Source organism: Fopius arisanus, unplaced genomic scaffold, assembly GCF_000806365.1.
Source record: "Fopius arisanus strain USDA-PBARC FA_bdor unplaced genomic scaffold, ASM80636v1 scaffold00009, whole genome shotgun sequence".
Taxonomy (NCBI): Eukaryota; Metazoa; Arthropoda; class Insecta; order Hymenoptera; family Braconidae; genus Fopius; species Fopius arisanus.
In genome coordinates, this window is record NW_011887748.1 from 204,811 (window position 1) to 219,559 (window position 14,749).

The following is a 14,749-nucleotide window of genomic DNA, read 5'->3' on the forward strand; positions in this document are numbered from 1 at the left end:
ACTGAAATTGAAAAATTAAAAATTTTCAAAAAAGTATCAGCGGAGCATGAAAATCGAGGAGGTATTCACTGAAATTGAAAAATTAAAAATTTTCAGGAAACAAAATTCACCAAGCCGACTGGTCCCTCTGACAGTGGGACTGCTACTGAGGCAGTTACCGAGTCGGCTGACGGGCAGACACCCCACCATTGGGTGCGGCCCCCTCTTTCTCATAGGGTGAGGTAGACCCCCACAACTGAGCCGCTCAGTGGGGGGGTGAGTGACCCAACCGGCATTGTAGTACCTCACCCCAAGAGAAAGAGGGGGTCGCGCCCAATGGTGGGGGGTCTACCGGTTAACCGACTCGGTAACTGCCCCAGTAGCAGTCCCGCTGTCAGAGGGACTAAGCCACTGGGTGAATTTGATTTTCTGAAAATTTAAAACTTTTCAATTTCAGTGAATACCTCCTCGTTTTTCATGCTCCCCTGTTATTTTTTGAAAATTTTTCAATTTCAGTGAATACCTCCTCGATTTTCATGCTCCTCTGATACTTTTCGAAAAATTTCAAATTTTCAATTTTTAGTGAATACCGCCTCCATTCTCATGCTCCCATGATACTTTTTTGAAAATTTTTAATTTTTCAATTTCAGTGAATACCTCCTCCATTTTCATGCTCTCCCGATACTTTTTCAAAAATTTCGAATTTTCAAATTTCAGTGAATACCTCCTCGATTTTCATGCTCCCCTGATACTTTTCGAAAAATTTCGAAATTTCAAATTTCAGTGAATACCTCCTCCATTTTCATGCTCCCCTGATACTTTTCGAAAAATTTCGAAATTTCAAATTTCAGTGAATACCTCCTTGATTTTCATGCTCCCCTGATACTTTTTTGAAAATTTCGAATTTTTCAATGTCAGTGAATACCAATTTCGTAACACATAAAATAAAATTCACCCAGTTGACTACTGAGGCAGTTACCGAGTCGGCTGACGGGAAGACACCCCAATTGCGTGTGGCGCTCTCCCTCTCTTGGAGTGCAGTACTACGATGCCGCTGGGGTCATTCAAACCCCCAGAACTGAGCCTCTACTTCAGCCAATCCTCTTTGAATAGAGTCTTCATGGTGCAGACGCGTGACGCTCTTTTGTGACTCCACTGGCATTGCCAATTCTATGTGTATGTATACATAGGTAACAGGAATTACCTCGGCAAGCGAATTTCTCGGAAAAAAGTGAATTAATAAACGAATCAGTCACTCCCGTACTCGAGACACTACTACACGTCTTCTAAACCGCAAAGCTCGAACAAAGTTAATTAAAGTGAACAGTTGGGGCAAACAGCAGTTTTTTTTTTTGCCCTGGTGAAAAATTAAATAACCTTACTAATACGACTGTGCGCAGTCTGCCATAGTGACAAACTCATTTCCTTTTCCTTTTCAAAAATCAGTGGAGAGATAATAATTTGTTCGATCTCTGGTTGGTCTCGTTACACAATGACTGTCTGGAGCTAAACAAATCTAGTTTTTGCGGAATTCTCATTCTAATGGAGCAAGATTATTGATGGAATTTGTAAAAAAGTGTCGTGAAAGTGTTTAATAGAATTTTATTTGTTGATAATAACAATTGGCAGGGGTGAATTGTTGAAATCACGAGGTTGGATTGAAAAATGACAAACGAAATTAAACAGCCAGTTAGCAATCTCGAGACAGAGTATCTGGAGATTAATTCAACAAATGCATGGTCGATTTTCTATCAGCACATTCGAGAGGAGTATGGAAATTTCAATTATACGTGCGATGAGTCAAAAAAACCGCAGAACAAAAACCTCAATCGTTATAGGGATGTGGCACCTTATGATCACTCCAGAATAATTCTCCAGAAAGGACCATATGATTACATCAATGCTAATTTACTCAATGTGGAGCGTGCACACAGACGGTACATATTGACTCAGGGACCTCTGCCAAATACCTCTGGACACTTTTGGCTAATGGTATGGGAGCAAAATTCCAAAGCCATTGTCATGCTTAACAAAGTCATCGAGAAGAGTCAGATTAAGTGTGATCAGTACTGGCCACTGGAGACTGTGGAAGAACCATCGTTGACGTTCGTCGATGTTAACCTCAAAGTTGATTTTGTCAACAGAACCCAGTCACTAGATTACACCACTAGGGTCTTGAGATTAACTAATCTCGATTTAGGCGATTCGAGGGAAATTCTTCATTTTCATTACACCACATGGCCGGATTTTGGAGTGCCAGAGAGTCCAACATCTTTTCTGCAGTTTCTCAATGACGTCAGGAGGTCTGGGGTCCTTGATGAAAATGTGGGACCACCCATTGTACATTGCTCTGCTGGAATTGGAAGATCTGGAACATTTTGTCTCGTCGATACTTGTCTTAAGCTGGTACATCAATTTTTCATATTCTCTTGCTCCGAATTTATTAATCATCCAGTTTAATGAATACTTATTTGTTTGACTTGCAGATCGATGAGAATGGACTGAATTCAGTTAACGTTCGTGACCTTCTCCTGGAGATGAGGCGCTCGAGAATGGGGTTGATACAGACCCCAGATCAGCTGAGATTTTCGTATGCTGCCATCATCGAGGGCTCCAGAGGGCTACCGTCTAACAACGTGGTAACTAATACCAATTCACAGTGGGGCATTGCTTTTACACTTGTTTAAATTTATGATAAATTTGTAAAAGAAGTTAACTCATCTGTTCCATGAGTATATCTCAAATATCTCCAGGAAAGAGGGAGATACGAAAATTTTTGTATTCAACGTTTTTGTGGATCCTCATCAAATCTACAAAAAAGGTTTAATGGAAATTTTTCTATTTCAGTTCATTCCCGAGATATTTTCATATTACATGTTTTTTTATGATAGAAACAATGAACGAGTTTAGCAGCAGTGTTCTACTGTGATTTTAGGTGATATTCGATGTTTCATATATTAATTTGGATTTTTCAGAATGGCATAACGACTGAGAACCACGACGACATTATGAACAATATCCACAATCTCGTCAATCAGAATAATGTCGAGGAAGAGGATGACGATGAACCACCACCACTGCCTCCACCTCGAGGCGAATCTCTCACCAGGAGCATTATATCAGATCAACTGAGTAATGATTCGTCTCCAGAAAATGGTCATTCTCACTGAAATTCACTTATCTCCCTAGCTAGAAATCTTAATGAATCACTAATACTCATTTATTTTGTTTTAAATATTTAGAAATTGAGCCTCGCCCTCCAAATAAACCCCTGCCCATGGAGCCAACGCCGAAAATAGCAACATCAAATTCTCACAATAATGAAGATCATAGGCCCAACAGCTCAAACTCGTAAATATATTTTCTTTCTTTATAATCAAAGACTAGAATATTCCAATGTAGACATAAAACGTGATTAAGTTGGATACATCTTTATCGATTATGTAATCGTCTTGGAAATGAGTGATTTCAGTGGAAGCTATCAAAGAACTTTTGTTGTAGGTTGTGAGATTTCCACCAGAGAGTCTCTCCTAACGTCTCTTTCTCACTCAATTCGAAAATAATTACATAATTAATAGAGATCTCTTCTAGAGTAATTTTATTCCATTCTGTTAAATCATTCTGTGTTATTCTCAAATTCTAGGAATAACAAATTACGTCATCGTTATCAGGATAAGAACGAACGACTGGCTCGTCAGGTGCGGGATATTAAACGGAAACAGCAGCAGACTGAAGAGGGGCAGAAATTGAAGAGGTCATTATTCAACCCAGTTACAATAGGAATAGGTAGCGTAATCATTGGTGGGGGTGTTATCGCGTTATGCAGTTATCTGTATGTCAGAGGGTAATAATGAGAAGACAGCAGAACGGCAAGAAAAGAAAAAATAATGACAATTTATTTTTTTTCATTTTTTCCAATCCGTTTTTTTCTTCTCATTTTAATTAATTAGTCTCAATCTTAAGGATTGAGAGATCGTTGAAATTATTTAAATTTAACAAATTTTTTGAACATGATAGTGTTTGATCATCAGAGTGTCAATTTATTTTTGAATTTATGAGCCCCGGGGCAACGTTACTGAGTAATGAATTTCGAGATACCAGAGAAATAATTCTAAGTAACGGAGAAGTGATTGGAGTGTTTTTTCGTAATTGTATTTTTGTATTCTGATACCGTAAAAAGATCGTAACACTGGCTGAAGTATTTAGAGAATGGAGAAACTAATGAACTTCATACTCTGAAGAGAATAAATTCAACATCTTTTACTATTGGCTCGAGAGTAAAAGACAACATTGGAGAAGAAAAAAAAACAAGACTTCGTAAAATAGAGAGATGTGTATTTTTTTAAATTTTTATACATCAATAACGCAATTCTTATGGCAGAAAACCGAAATTTGTAATCTGAAGACAAATTGACTGAAAGTTTCTCCAGAATATATAACCCACGTCTTTCTACTCCTCTCCATAATGGCTTCTTTGTTTTTCATCTAAAAATTAATGGATAAATTTTATTCTCAAAATAATAAAAATTTGCATGGGTCACCAAAATCCCTTCAGGGTATTAAATACTAAATATAGAAGGAGTGAAAGATAAACGAATGAATTTAGAAATCTAGTAATCATCCTATTAATCCAGTAGATGAAAAAATACATAAACTATGTAAATCTAGTTTTCAATTAATCAAGATAAATCCACGTAAATATTTTGTCCCTCCGCAAGGAATGGAGATGAATGATTAATCGTCTAATTAATAATGTGAATGTATGAAGCGTTCTCTTTTTTTTAAAGAAAAAAAGAAGAGTCAGCTATGGTAAAAACAAACGCAATGAAACGTGTTGGTATATTCATTTCGTGCTATTCCTGACGTCATAATTTCATTATCTAAAGAACTAGTTTCAAACGAAAATTACATTCCACGAGACATTACAAATCCAATATATTCACGAGAATCTCCGAGAGGTGTGAATCACTTCCCACGTGTATAGAAATCATTAATTACCCGACAAAATGACAAAATATCCAATACGATAAACCCTCAGCTGTTGCATTCATACTGTATCCCCCCGATCAATCTAGACACGGTGCTAATAACGATATAACAGAATTGACAACAACAAATTCAATAGATGTGTATAAGTGCGAAAAAATTTTAATAAGTATGAGTCAGCCGACGCGTATGTAGATTTATAAAGAAGACAAGAATAAATCGTAACTTTATTACAAAACGTGAATCGTAATTTAATGTAACAGAACGAAGGACAAAAACCAGAACTATAAAACCATAGAACCCAACCATAATGTACCATCACTGGCTGATTTTTATGTACCCCAAACCCTTAATTTTCATCAATAATCCGGTAAACTAAAGAAGTGCCTATCGTATTTTTGATGGATAACAGTTGCTATTACAATCCTAGAAATTAAATATACAGAAATGAAACAGGATGAACAGAAAAAGGGAGCGATAAACCGCCTAGAAAGTCACATTTTTTACGTATAAAATGAACCGAAAAAAAAATACAGACGCGAAATGACGAATTTATCTGTATTAAAGTATTTTTCTATCAATAATTTTTTTGTCTCGCTTTGTTGCAATTGTTTTCTTCTTCTTTCCTTTTTATTTTAAAGTCAAGAGTTCTTCATCTGGTACTTGATTTCAGATCAAAAAATGAAACGACGGAACCCAGTCCTGATACTGTACACGAGGAGGCAGAATCGACGATATGAAAATAGACGTTATTTACTTGGGATATAGTAACAAAAACAGAAACACCCACAATTTAATGAATCAATTTTTCTCTTGCAAATCACGAATTGATAATAATTTGGCTCTTTGTTTTAATACTTGGTGTATTCGGGAGAAGTAACGATTGTATATTAATTCAGCAAAGACTATTTAATGAAATTATCATCGATGTTTTTGATAAGATTCAATAAAAGCGCACTATTTGATATATTTTAAAAACTCTATTCCATTTACCTCACTCGACTTCTTTTTTTTCAATCCATTATCGAATTTGGAGCTGTCACTTCACTTAACCATCTCGAAGATCTGTCGTCTCCCTATCAGTAAATGATTTGTATTTATCAATAATGAAACTATCTTTCATTATTTATACTTGGGTTTTTATCTTACTATCAACGGTGTTGGGCAAGACCCATCGATCTACTAAAATACGTAGAAATCATGGCAGACACGTAGCTATCAATTCCCAATCAAGGCATTACAGAAACGATTCGCTGTTGAGAAAAAAACGAACTGACTTGTATTACACCCAGAATCCGGTTAAAGAAGTGCAATCAATCATTTTAGAGGAGAGTATGAATAATTCAACGGGTTCAGGCGTCTCAGAAAGTCCAAGGAAGGATTTGCAGTCTCAGGAGTTGGCAAAAATCTTTGGTATAACCGAAAAAAACTCCAACATGACGAATTTCGATCAACTTCTGGACACTGAATCCTTTGAAAAACATGTCCGAGTTAAACGTGATAATCCAGACTTCAATGAAGTCATAAATCCAATACCCGATGAGCACGAAGTACATCTCCAAAAAATCTCCATGGACGACGACAATTCGATATCAAAAAATAATTTCGAAGATGTTTACCCCGATTCGGCTGGACTAATCGACTACGATACGCCAATCGCGCGTGTTCTGAAGACAAAACGAGAAGTGAGAAAGGATTCACCTCCACTAGCTGATAAAAATCTCGAGTGCCCGAAAACACGGGAGAAACGCAGGAAAAGTTCCAACAAGATTGGAGACTTCAGCGATGTCCACGAGAATGAGTTAGTGAAGAGCAAATTGAATTTGAAAACGATACAAACAAGATCCATCGAGGAAGCCAAAGAGCTCGCTAGCAAATTAGTTGCCAAGGTTCTATTTTTTCTTTACTTTATCCAGAACAAACTTATCCAACATGTCTCACTATTTTTCTCTTCAGGTTAACGAAATTGAAAATTTAATGGACGGTTCTCCATCGCCGGTCTCATGGAATCAAACGAAAGCTCGAATTATGGATCAAGTTTTGAGACCTGAGAGATTCGCTAATTATTCAGGTAAAAAATAAAGTGCAGGGGGAATTTAATTCTGCAAATGTTTAACAATATTTGTATTTTAAATCAAAGATAGCTAGAAATTCAAAGTTGAATCGACCAAAGAAAATGAAAAAACGACGCAACCAAAGAGCCCGCAGGCGAAATCACAGGAAGAAACGAAAATCCCACAGAAAATGGGATCGATGGAGCGATTGGAGCAGTTGCAGTGTGACATGTGGCAAAGGCAGGCAAATTCGATGGAGACACTGCATTCGAGATTGTACAACAGCAGAAACCGAAATGGAGGAAAAAATATGTCAATTGCCTGCCTGCGCTCCGGGCAAATTCCTTGGCATCTTTTAACAATGAATTTTGATAGTATTATGTACTTATTATATAACTCTACGTACACTGACCTTGAAATAACTATTTTGAATAAGATTTTTTATGAAAATAATCATCCCCCCTGGACTCTCGTTTTTTTTCCTCTCCTCTTCTTTAATCAATTCTCGTTCTCTCATTTCGAATATGAAATACACAACGTATTGTACATAATAATAATGTTAAACACACGAAATCATCACTATCATCGTCATTTTCACAATATCAACGAGTGCCGGCTCTATATCTCATTCATTTATTCATTTTTATTTTGAAAATCTTAAAATATACAAATTGTTACTTTGTTTTATCATCAATTTATGGGCATAGGCGATGTCGTTCCTTTATTCACTCTTTCATTTTCAATTGGAATAAATCATTTTTGGAAGAAACAGACCCTCTGTTTCTTCATCACAATTTTTATTCACTCATTTTGCGGTTAATCGCGAGAATAACACTCTTATCATTACAAGAAAATAACGCGACTTTTCTAATTACCAATTCATTGGGCATCATTACTGTATTGACTCGGTGACTTGTTTTTCTACGAAAAGTTTCGCCGATCACTGTGATACAACAATTATTCGCTCATACTGGCAGAAAATAAAATAACAAAAACATAATAACTAGTAAAAGAAATGGAATTTCCAGTGCTTTTTAAATTTCATTATTTATACATATATAAATTTTATTAATTGGCAGTAAAAAATTGCGCTCTATCGCATGACCAGGGACAGTGGTCACTAACTCTGGGGCTTCTATTATTTTTCACTTTCATCCATAAAAAATTGAGCTCAAATCATGATCAAATGGTGCGTGACAAAATGTGTCGACTTCTCCAAATTTTTATCTCCATCATCTACTTCTTTCGATTCAAATAACACAAAAAAAAATAAATTCGCTAGACTCATCGTTGTCTTCTTGTTTCCATTTATGAAGGAAGTAATAACTGAGGCGAATTTGTGTAACAACGTTAATCAAGAATGTATGTTCATCTCTCACTATAATGCATATACTTTGTTATTGTTCATTTGTGTTTCTTTTTGTCATTACATTGATTTCCATGTTGATTCAGTTCCTTACACTTGATCTAGTCCAGGCAGTACGAGGATCGGTTCGTCGGGCCATTTTTCTTGCTATTTTTGAAAAACACTACCGGCTACCTTTCTCACATCTCTGTCTGGATCTTGACGTAACACTCGCAGTTTCTGACTGATTTCCTCGAAGTGCTCTGGTCCCATCCTGTCTAAGAGAGGATTCAATACATTAATCAAATGAAAATGATCATTTCCATAATTTTAATAACAATATGTTTCATTTGACAGCTATCGTAAGTTCAAGAATTGTTCGGTAATTAATATTTATTGAATAGAACAGGTAATTTGCAAATCCATTGAGGGAAATACGATAAAAAATACTTACTCCTTATCTTTAAGGCCTGCGTCGTGAGTGTTCTCGCAACAAACAGTCGGACATTAGGAACAACATCTGAAGAAAGATTCAGAAGAGAGGGCAGCATATCCTTAGCGAATCGCTCCCCAGAAATAGCTCCACTCAATAAAAGAAACTCACAGAGACGTGCGTAAGTCTGACGACAAGTCCACTTACTCGAATTGGCAGTCAACATCATTCGGAGTTCCTGGATAATCGCTGTGACGAGTTTATCATCAGTCGAGAGATACGAGATTATTCGCGTCACCTAAAGCACACAAAGCACCACAAGTAAATCCACAAATTCATCCATGAAGAATATAATTTATAAATTACAATAGAATTCTGTGACCAAGTGGTAAATATTCAGTGATTTTTTCAATTATCTCTACAACTAAGGGAAATAATGAAATTACTACCGAAATTTTTTTTGGAGAGATGACTGCGAGGAACAAAAAAGGTGGTTATAAAAAATTTACTAATTGGTCTGGTTTTGGAGATATTTTGGAAAAACCCAGGAAAGGGCTATATCAATTGACTTTTGCCTGTTGGTTATTGCATTTAATTCTTACCAATACAACAGCCATATGTCGAACAGCAGCAACTTTGTCCACAAGCAGTGGGAATGATAATGGAGCAATGTGGGTAGAGACATCCTGAGTACAGTAAAGTGGAAGAGTCTCGAGCAATCGTCTAGCAACTTCCTCCCTAAATCTCCAATTCCTCTCATTCCACTCGCTGTCCCGCGTTAGAAAACACTTTAGATTGGGTAAAAATTGACGTCTGTCAGCTGGCTTGAGTACCTTGAGAAACGTAGCAAGATGCTTGAGGGCACCTATTCGTACCTCATCAAGATCCTTGATGAAGCCCTCATAAATGGGCAGAAGATCCTGGGCCGATAACTCTTCACCGAGTATCAGAGCAATTTCATGAATACTAGAAGCCATTGTTCTTCTGACTTTGTACTCTCTGGCATCTGACAAATAACCATAGGCAGCTTTCAGCATACTCCAATTCTCTCTACCAAGTGTCAATACAACAGCGGGAAAGTAAAATGCACAGAAACGAGGAATTTCAGCACTATTTAGACTCCACCATGCCTCTGGATTTGCCATTGATACAAAAAAATCAATTAACACCTGTGGTACAATTGTCTGACTTCCAACATCACTGACACTTCTGTTTATTGGTCGATGCTGTTTCTCACAAAAACTTACTTCAGACGATGTGTCCATTGACACATCAATCGTCTCATTCAATTCCCTTGAGTCTGATGATGTCTGAGTATTTACGTCAATTTCATTGCTATCAACTTCACTAGGTTTAATCGATGCATTCTCTACCTCACAACTATTGTCATTCACTACTACTGCCCCTGGAAAATCGCTGAGATCATCTCCCATCACCTGTTTATCCTGTTTGTCTGGTTCACCTTTGTGATTTTCTTTATTATCATCGGGAATTGTTACTTCTATTGTTGGTACATGACACTCATTCGACGTGTCTATGTGCACTTCGATTTTCGAGGATTCAAAATTTGTCTCCGGTGATTTATACCCTTCACTGGCTGCTCTGACTAATTCATCGTCAAGGGGCAAATCAGGTGGTATGTAGTAGTACAGAAACGGACTGAATTGATTGGGATCGTCACTCGATGAACTATCATCTATTGATTGTGGGTCAACTTTCACAATTGCATTGAATTCCTTGATCATTTCACCGAATTTTTCGATCGCCTCCTCGTACTTCTGGATGGTCGGCCGCTTTCGGGATGTTATGTTCCTTTCAGTTCCTCGTGACAGTGGAGAATCGAGCATTTCGGAATTGTTATCGTCGTCCTCATCTGTTGATGATTTACAGGCGGCTGATGACTCTGCCGATCCAGAAAATGATATCCTGAAAATTCGCGATTGTTCACTGGTGAATTATTCAGTCGATGCGATTTATCCTGGGCTTTGCAGCGTGTCAAGCATTCGAAAAAAAATCCTGGAGATTTTGTGAAAATCAGGAGGGAGGGATGAAAATAAAAATAATTGACGAGCATACATACATGTTATACCTGAGCTCGGTACCATGTTGATCCGTTAATACAAGTTCACCATACTGATTGTAAGCAAAATCAGTGAATTGTTTTGCAAATATCGAGATGAAAGGCCCGAGTATTTGGTATGCTGATAATTTGACCCACTTTGACTCATCGTCAAGAAAGTTAGCAAGTATTGGTGATAAAGTGTTACGACGATGCTCGAGCGATACACAGCAGGCTATCGATACCATTACTTCGGCACAAGATTTTCGAACTGTCCAGATTGAATCTTTGCAGAGAGACACGTATATTGGCAGCTAAAATGATAATTGCAAATATTCTAGATTCTTCATCACAATTCAATATCGAATATTATGTTTAGGGTCATTGTGAAAGTAATGATTATCTGAGAATTTTCACGATTATTTTCAGATTATTATAAAAATAGATTGTTTTAAATTTAAATCCACCAGGACAGGATTATTATTAAAAAATTGAGATCCCTAAATGAACCAAATGCATGAAATCTGTCAATAGACTTCGAGATAATTCCGTAATTAATTAGATTTCATAGGATTCAGTCAATGGTCTTACCAATTTTTCTAAAATGGTCTCCTTGGTCATCGAGGCTGAAAACTCGCCAAAGTGTATAGCACAGAGTTTTCGGAAGAAGAAATTTCCATTGCAACATAGCGACAGGTATCTTTTGAGAAAAAGCCGCTCAGCTGTCGCGGGATCGAGTAGTGGAGCGACCTTGCTCATCCCCTAAGGAAGAATAATTGAACTTGAATTTGTATCCCTCAACGGTAATTATTCGTTGATTAGGAAAATAAAAATTTGCTGTTCAATTGATTTTACTGCAAGAAAGTGAACGATTGATGAGATTTATCGCTCTGTATCGCTCATCAAAGCTGGCTGTGATATGCATTTATTAATTCACCACATCACAACCACTCTGACGGGCAAAACAGCCGATATTTACAGATTCTGAAATTCTTTATACAAGCAAATACTTCTAACAACGAAGGAAGCACACAGTTTATTGATTACTCCTATTAATCATAGAATAATCAAAAATTCATATCCTAAAGCTCGTAATTACTGAAATGACTCCACGATTAACAGAAATAGCAAATCTATCACTTCATTTTACTCTTTACACCGAACTATCAGTTAATACGGAACATTTCTCAATTTTTTCGTCCCCATAAATCGATAAATCCGTGAAAAGTAACATGTCGATGTAATTGATAGGTGAGTTTTCCAGGAATATCTCCGAATCTAAAAGAGATCGCTAAATTTACGTGGTTACCTTTTTTGTACCTCTCATAACACTCTACAAAAAAGATTCCAATGAAAATGTCGCTACCTCACTTAGATTCAGATATATCACTCAAAAACCCAAGCGCAATTCAAATCGAAATGTTTCAATTTCCCTTCTGAATTGACGATTAAAGATTCCAATTATTCGTTTCAATTATTAAAAATATTAATTCATCCGCTCAACTGAAAGGAAATAGCGAATATCGTTCCGTCAGAATGCGGGCTACAGTAAACTTGTATTTTCTGGCAAATTTGATGTAGAAGTTGATAAATAAAAATATCTGCAAAGTCCAACGACATCCAGGGTGTCTAGTGGTACATATTTGAAACAGGACAAGTGAAAAACTGTGAAACAAGGAAAAAGATATTCTCCAGTTTTGATTTTTTAATTTCGATAATATTTTGATTATTGGTCATTACTGAATTGTAGATGCCGCGACGCTCATCAAAGCTGGCTGTGATATGAATAAACATAACACATACAACAGCCACTCTGTGAGCGACGCAACTATCAATTTCCCGACGTTTCCTCACTCCTCCATGACTCCTTAACATCATCCCTACTTGATTGAACCTAATTCATACCTAATTCATTGAAATCCTTCCTCTTCAATCCTGTGTGACGTTAAAACGGCGATCCAACTTGTCAAAAATGGCTGTGATATGAAAGTAAACAACACGTCACAACCATTTTGACGATTGGATCGCGTTTCCTCCTTACGGAGTATTTTCCTCTCCAGGGATTCGTCGTGAAAGATAAAAATGATAGAAACAAAATAAAAAGATAGATCGATCGTTTTATTTTCCCCTGTTCTCTCGATGTGATTGGATTGTAGAGGATTTCTACGAGCCGACCTCATCAAAGTGGCTGTGATATGACTGACAACATTCCACAACCAATTTGATGTACCGGACCGCAAAAAAATTTTCAATAATTACCTGAAAAAACAATAAATAAATAATCGACATTCTCCTGTCGTTGGCTCATCATTGAACACACCCTGGTTGACATTGGACACAATTTTGCTCATCAAAGCTGGCTGTGATAGTCGAAACTCTATGACAAACCAGCTTTGATGGTAAAAGCATGTCCTCGCCTGAAATTTCGAAAAAATTAACGGATTACTCCTGCAATTCCTGTGTGGGACCTCCACAACGAATCAAGTCGAAGGAAAACGAGAGGACATTGATAATAAATGCGAAAAGACGAACGCCACATGAAAGACAAGGTAGTGAGACGCGAAGTGTCGCAGGAACATCTCACTACCCATGTCTTTCACCCAGAATCCGCCATTATCTGCCCTCGTTCACGTGTGATAATTAGACATTTGTTTAGTTGATGAAGCAGGGTATGGAGTCGGTTTGTTGAAGAAAATAATGGATAATAATGAATAATAATGAATAATAATCGAATAATGATTGAAACTCACGTCAATGGCAAGTGTGACATATTCAAGTTTGGCTGGTTGTTGTCCCATCATCAGGAGAGTGGGTGCCAATACGAATTCGATCGAGTCCTTGTCCAGAAGACCTCGTTCGATAAGTGTGAGTAAGGCTGTGTGGGTGGAATTTCGTACCTGTAATTTGTTTCAATTCGAAATGTATTTTTTTAAAGAACGATACCGATTTTAAACGAAATTTCACTCACACTCTCGTTACAATTTCATCTACATTTTCAATTGTGCGTGTTTGATTTTTATTTTAACTATAATTGTTCATTAGACTTCTGATTCATTTTTTTTTACCAAATAAGAATTGGAAATAAAATTTAATGAAGTTATTGCCTGAATTTTCAGTATTTCCCGGATTTTTCCGGACCGCATAGTCCCGATAACTGAAAATTAATTGAATATTCAATAAATTAACCGATTCGCGATTTGATAGTTATTAAAATTATTAAAAACTTCTGAAAAATAATTCGTCTAAAAATAGTAGTTACAACAAATAACGGTAAAAATGCGATTAATGCTCCGAATATATTCATGGAATACTAAAAAAAATTCTCCAGCCTGAGGACTTATCCACAGAAATAAATTTTAGAAATAAATTAACCTGTTGATCCTCATCATGAAGGAATGTTGCAATTAAATGAATCAAGTGATTCGATAAAACATTCCCAAATCTTTCAGGCGCCTCCTGGCATATCATCGCCACATGCGGCAGCTGCTCGATAAGGTCCAGTCTTACGATAGCCTCTGGAAGAAAAAAAAATATTTTCAATGAATAAATCCATCGAGCGATCGTCGGTGGATGTATTGGTATTGGCTGAAGTATTCAGGCATTTTAGTAATTATGATGAAATCCAAAATGGTAAGTACAATAAATGAATAAATTCATAAGTACAATGTCATTCCTGGAAGTGAGCACAGGTATACGACTTTCTCTGGGTTCCGGGCTCTCGAGGATTCATGCTCCAAGTTCGAAAAAATTTCAAATATTCTAGGTAAAAGGACCCGAGAGATTTCCAAGAATTGGCTCTTCTCCTTCTCACTGCACTCAACTCCGCAGAAGGAATTCGGCGTGTAAATTGTGCGCGGGAAAATCATGATTGCACTGAATGTATCCAAATAATT

General features: G+C 36.9%; 3 protein-coding genes across 9 annotated transcripts in view; 2 read left to right on the forward strand and 1 right to left on the reverse strand.

Annotated features, from left to right (window-relative positions):
• Nucleotides 1–1,088: 1,088 nt before the first annotated feature.
• Ptp61F (Protein tyrosine phosphatase 61F) lies at nucleotides 1,089–5,932 on the forward strand. 2 transcript variants are annotated; one of them, XM_011316777.1, is made up of 6 exons: nucleotides 1,089–2,385; nucleotides 2,466–2,618; nucleotides 2,955–3,135; nucleotides 3,222–3,330; nucleotides 3,623–3,733; nucleotides 5,639–5,932. In XM_011316777.1, the coding sequence occupies exons 1-6, from the start codon at nucleotides 1,645–1,647 to the stop codon at nucleotides 5,703–5,705; spliced, it is 1,362 nt and encodes a 453-aa protein (XP_011315079.1). In that variant the 5' UTR covers nucleotides 1,089–1,644; the 3' UTR covers nucleotides 5,706–5,932. The 2 variants fall into 2 exon arrangements, with proteins under 2 accessions (XP_011315079.1, XP_011315078.1); XM_011316776.1 differs by having other exon boundaries at nucleotides 2,466–2,615; nucleotides 3,623–3,765.
• Nucleotides 5,933–6,393: 461 nt separating this feature from the next.
• LOC105273995 (brain-specific angiogenesis inhibitor 3-like) lies at nucleotides 6,394–8,338 on the forward strand. 2 transcript variants are annotated; one of them, XM_011316775.1, is made up of 3 exons: nucleotides 6,394–6,854; nucleotides 6,922–7,036; nucleotides 7,106–8,338. In XM_011316775.1, exons 1-3 carry the CDS (start codon nucleotides 6,402–6,404, stop codon nucleotides 7,111–7,113), a joined length of 576 nt encoding a protein of 191 aa, XP_011315077.1. In that variant the 5' UTR covers nucleotides 6,394–6,401; the 3' UTR covers nucleotides 7,114–8,338. The 2 variants fall into 2 exon arrangements, with proteins under 2 accessions (XP_011315077.1, XP_011315076.1); XM_011316774.1 differs by having other exon boundaries at nucleotides 7,110–8,338.
• LOC105273994 (serine/threonine-protein phosphatase 4 regulatory subunit 1) overlaps nucleotides 8,168–14,749 on the reverse strand; it is a 71,034-nt gene continuing 64,452 nt past the window's right edge. For all 5 annotated transcript variants that reach the window (XM_011316769.1, XM_011316770.1, XM_011316773.1 and 2 more), the window contains 7 exons: nucleotides 14,229–14,371; nucleotides 13,607–13,753; nucleotides 11,448–11,618; nucleotides 10,878–11,170; nucleotides 9,400–10,723; nucleotides 8,819–9,095; nucleotides 8,168–8,642 (listed from right to left, as the gene is read on the reverse strand). In XM_011316769.1, coding sequence (XP_011315071.1) covers nucleotides 8,533–8,642; nucleotides 8,819–9,095; nucleotides 9,400–10,723; nucleotides 10,878–11,170; nucleotides 11,448–11,618; nucleotides 13,607–13,753; nucleotides 14,229–14,371 — 2,465 coding nt within the window. In that variant the 3' untranslated portion in view covers nucleotides 8,168–8,532. The remainder of the gene's footprint in view (nucleotides 8,643–8,818; nucleotides 9,096–9,399; nucleotides 10,724–10,877; nucleotides 11,171–11,447; nucleotides 11,619–13,606; nucleotides 13,754–14,228; nucleotides 14,372–14,749) is intronic.

What these genes read in the sequence shown, in the direction of transcription:
- Ptp61F (XM_011316776.1), top strand. Translation starts at nt 1,645, where the DNA reads ATGACAAACGAAATTAAACAGCCAGTTAGCAATCTCGAGACAGAGTAT. An exon ending in GAGGGCTACCGTCTAACAAC is followed by an intron (nt 2,616 to 2,954) that starts GTGGTAACTAAT and finishes TGGATTTTTCAG; the next exon opens with AATGGCATAACGACTGAGAA. An exon ending in TGATTCGTCTCCAGAAAATG is followed by an intron (nt 3,136 to 3,221) that starts GTCATTCTCACT and finishes TTAAATATTTAG; the next exon opens with AAATTGAGCCTCGCCCTCCA.
- LOC105273995 (XM_011316774.1), top strand. Translation starts at nt 6,402, where the DNA reads ATGACGAATTTCGATCAACTTCTGGACACTGAATCCTTTGAAAAACAT. An exon ending in CTAGCAAATTAGTTGCCAAG is followed by an intron (nt 6,855 to 6,921) that starts GTTCTATTTTTT and finishes TTTTCTCTTCAG; the next exon opens with GTTAACGAAATTGAAAATTT. An exon ending in GAGATTCGCTAATTATTCAG is followed by an intron (nt 7,037 to 7,109) that starts GTAAAAAATAAA and finishes AATCAAAGATAG; the next exon opens with CTAGAAATTCAAAGTTGAAT.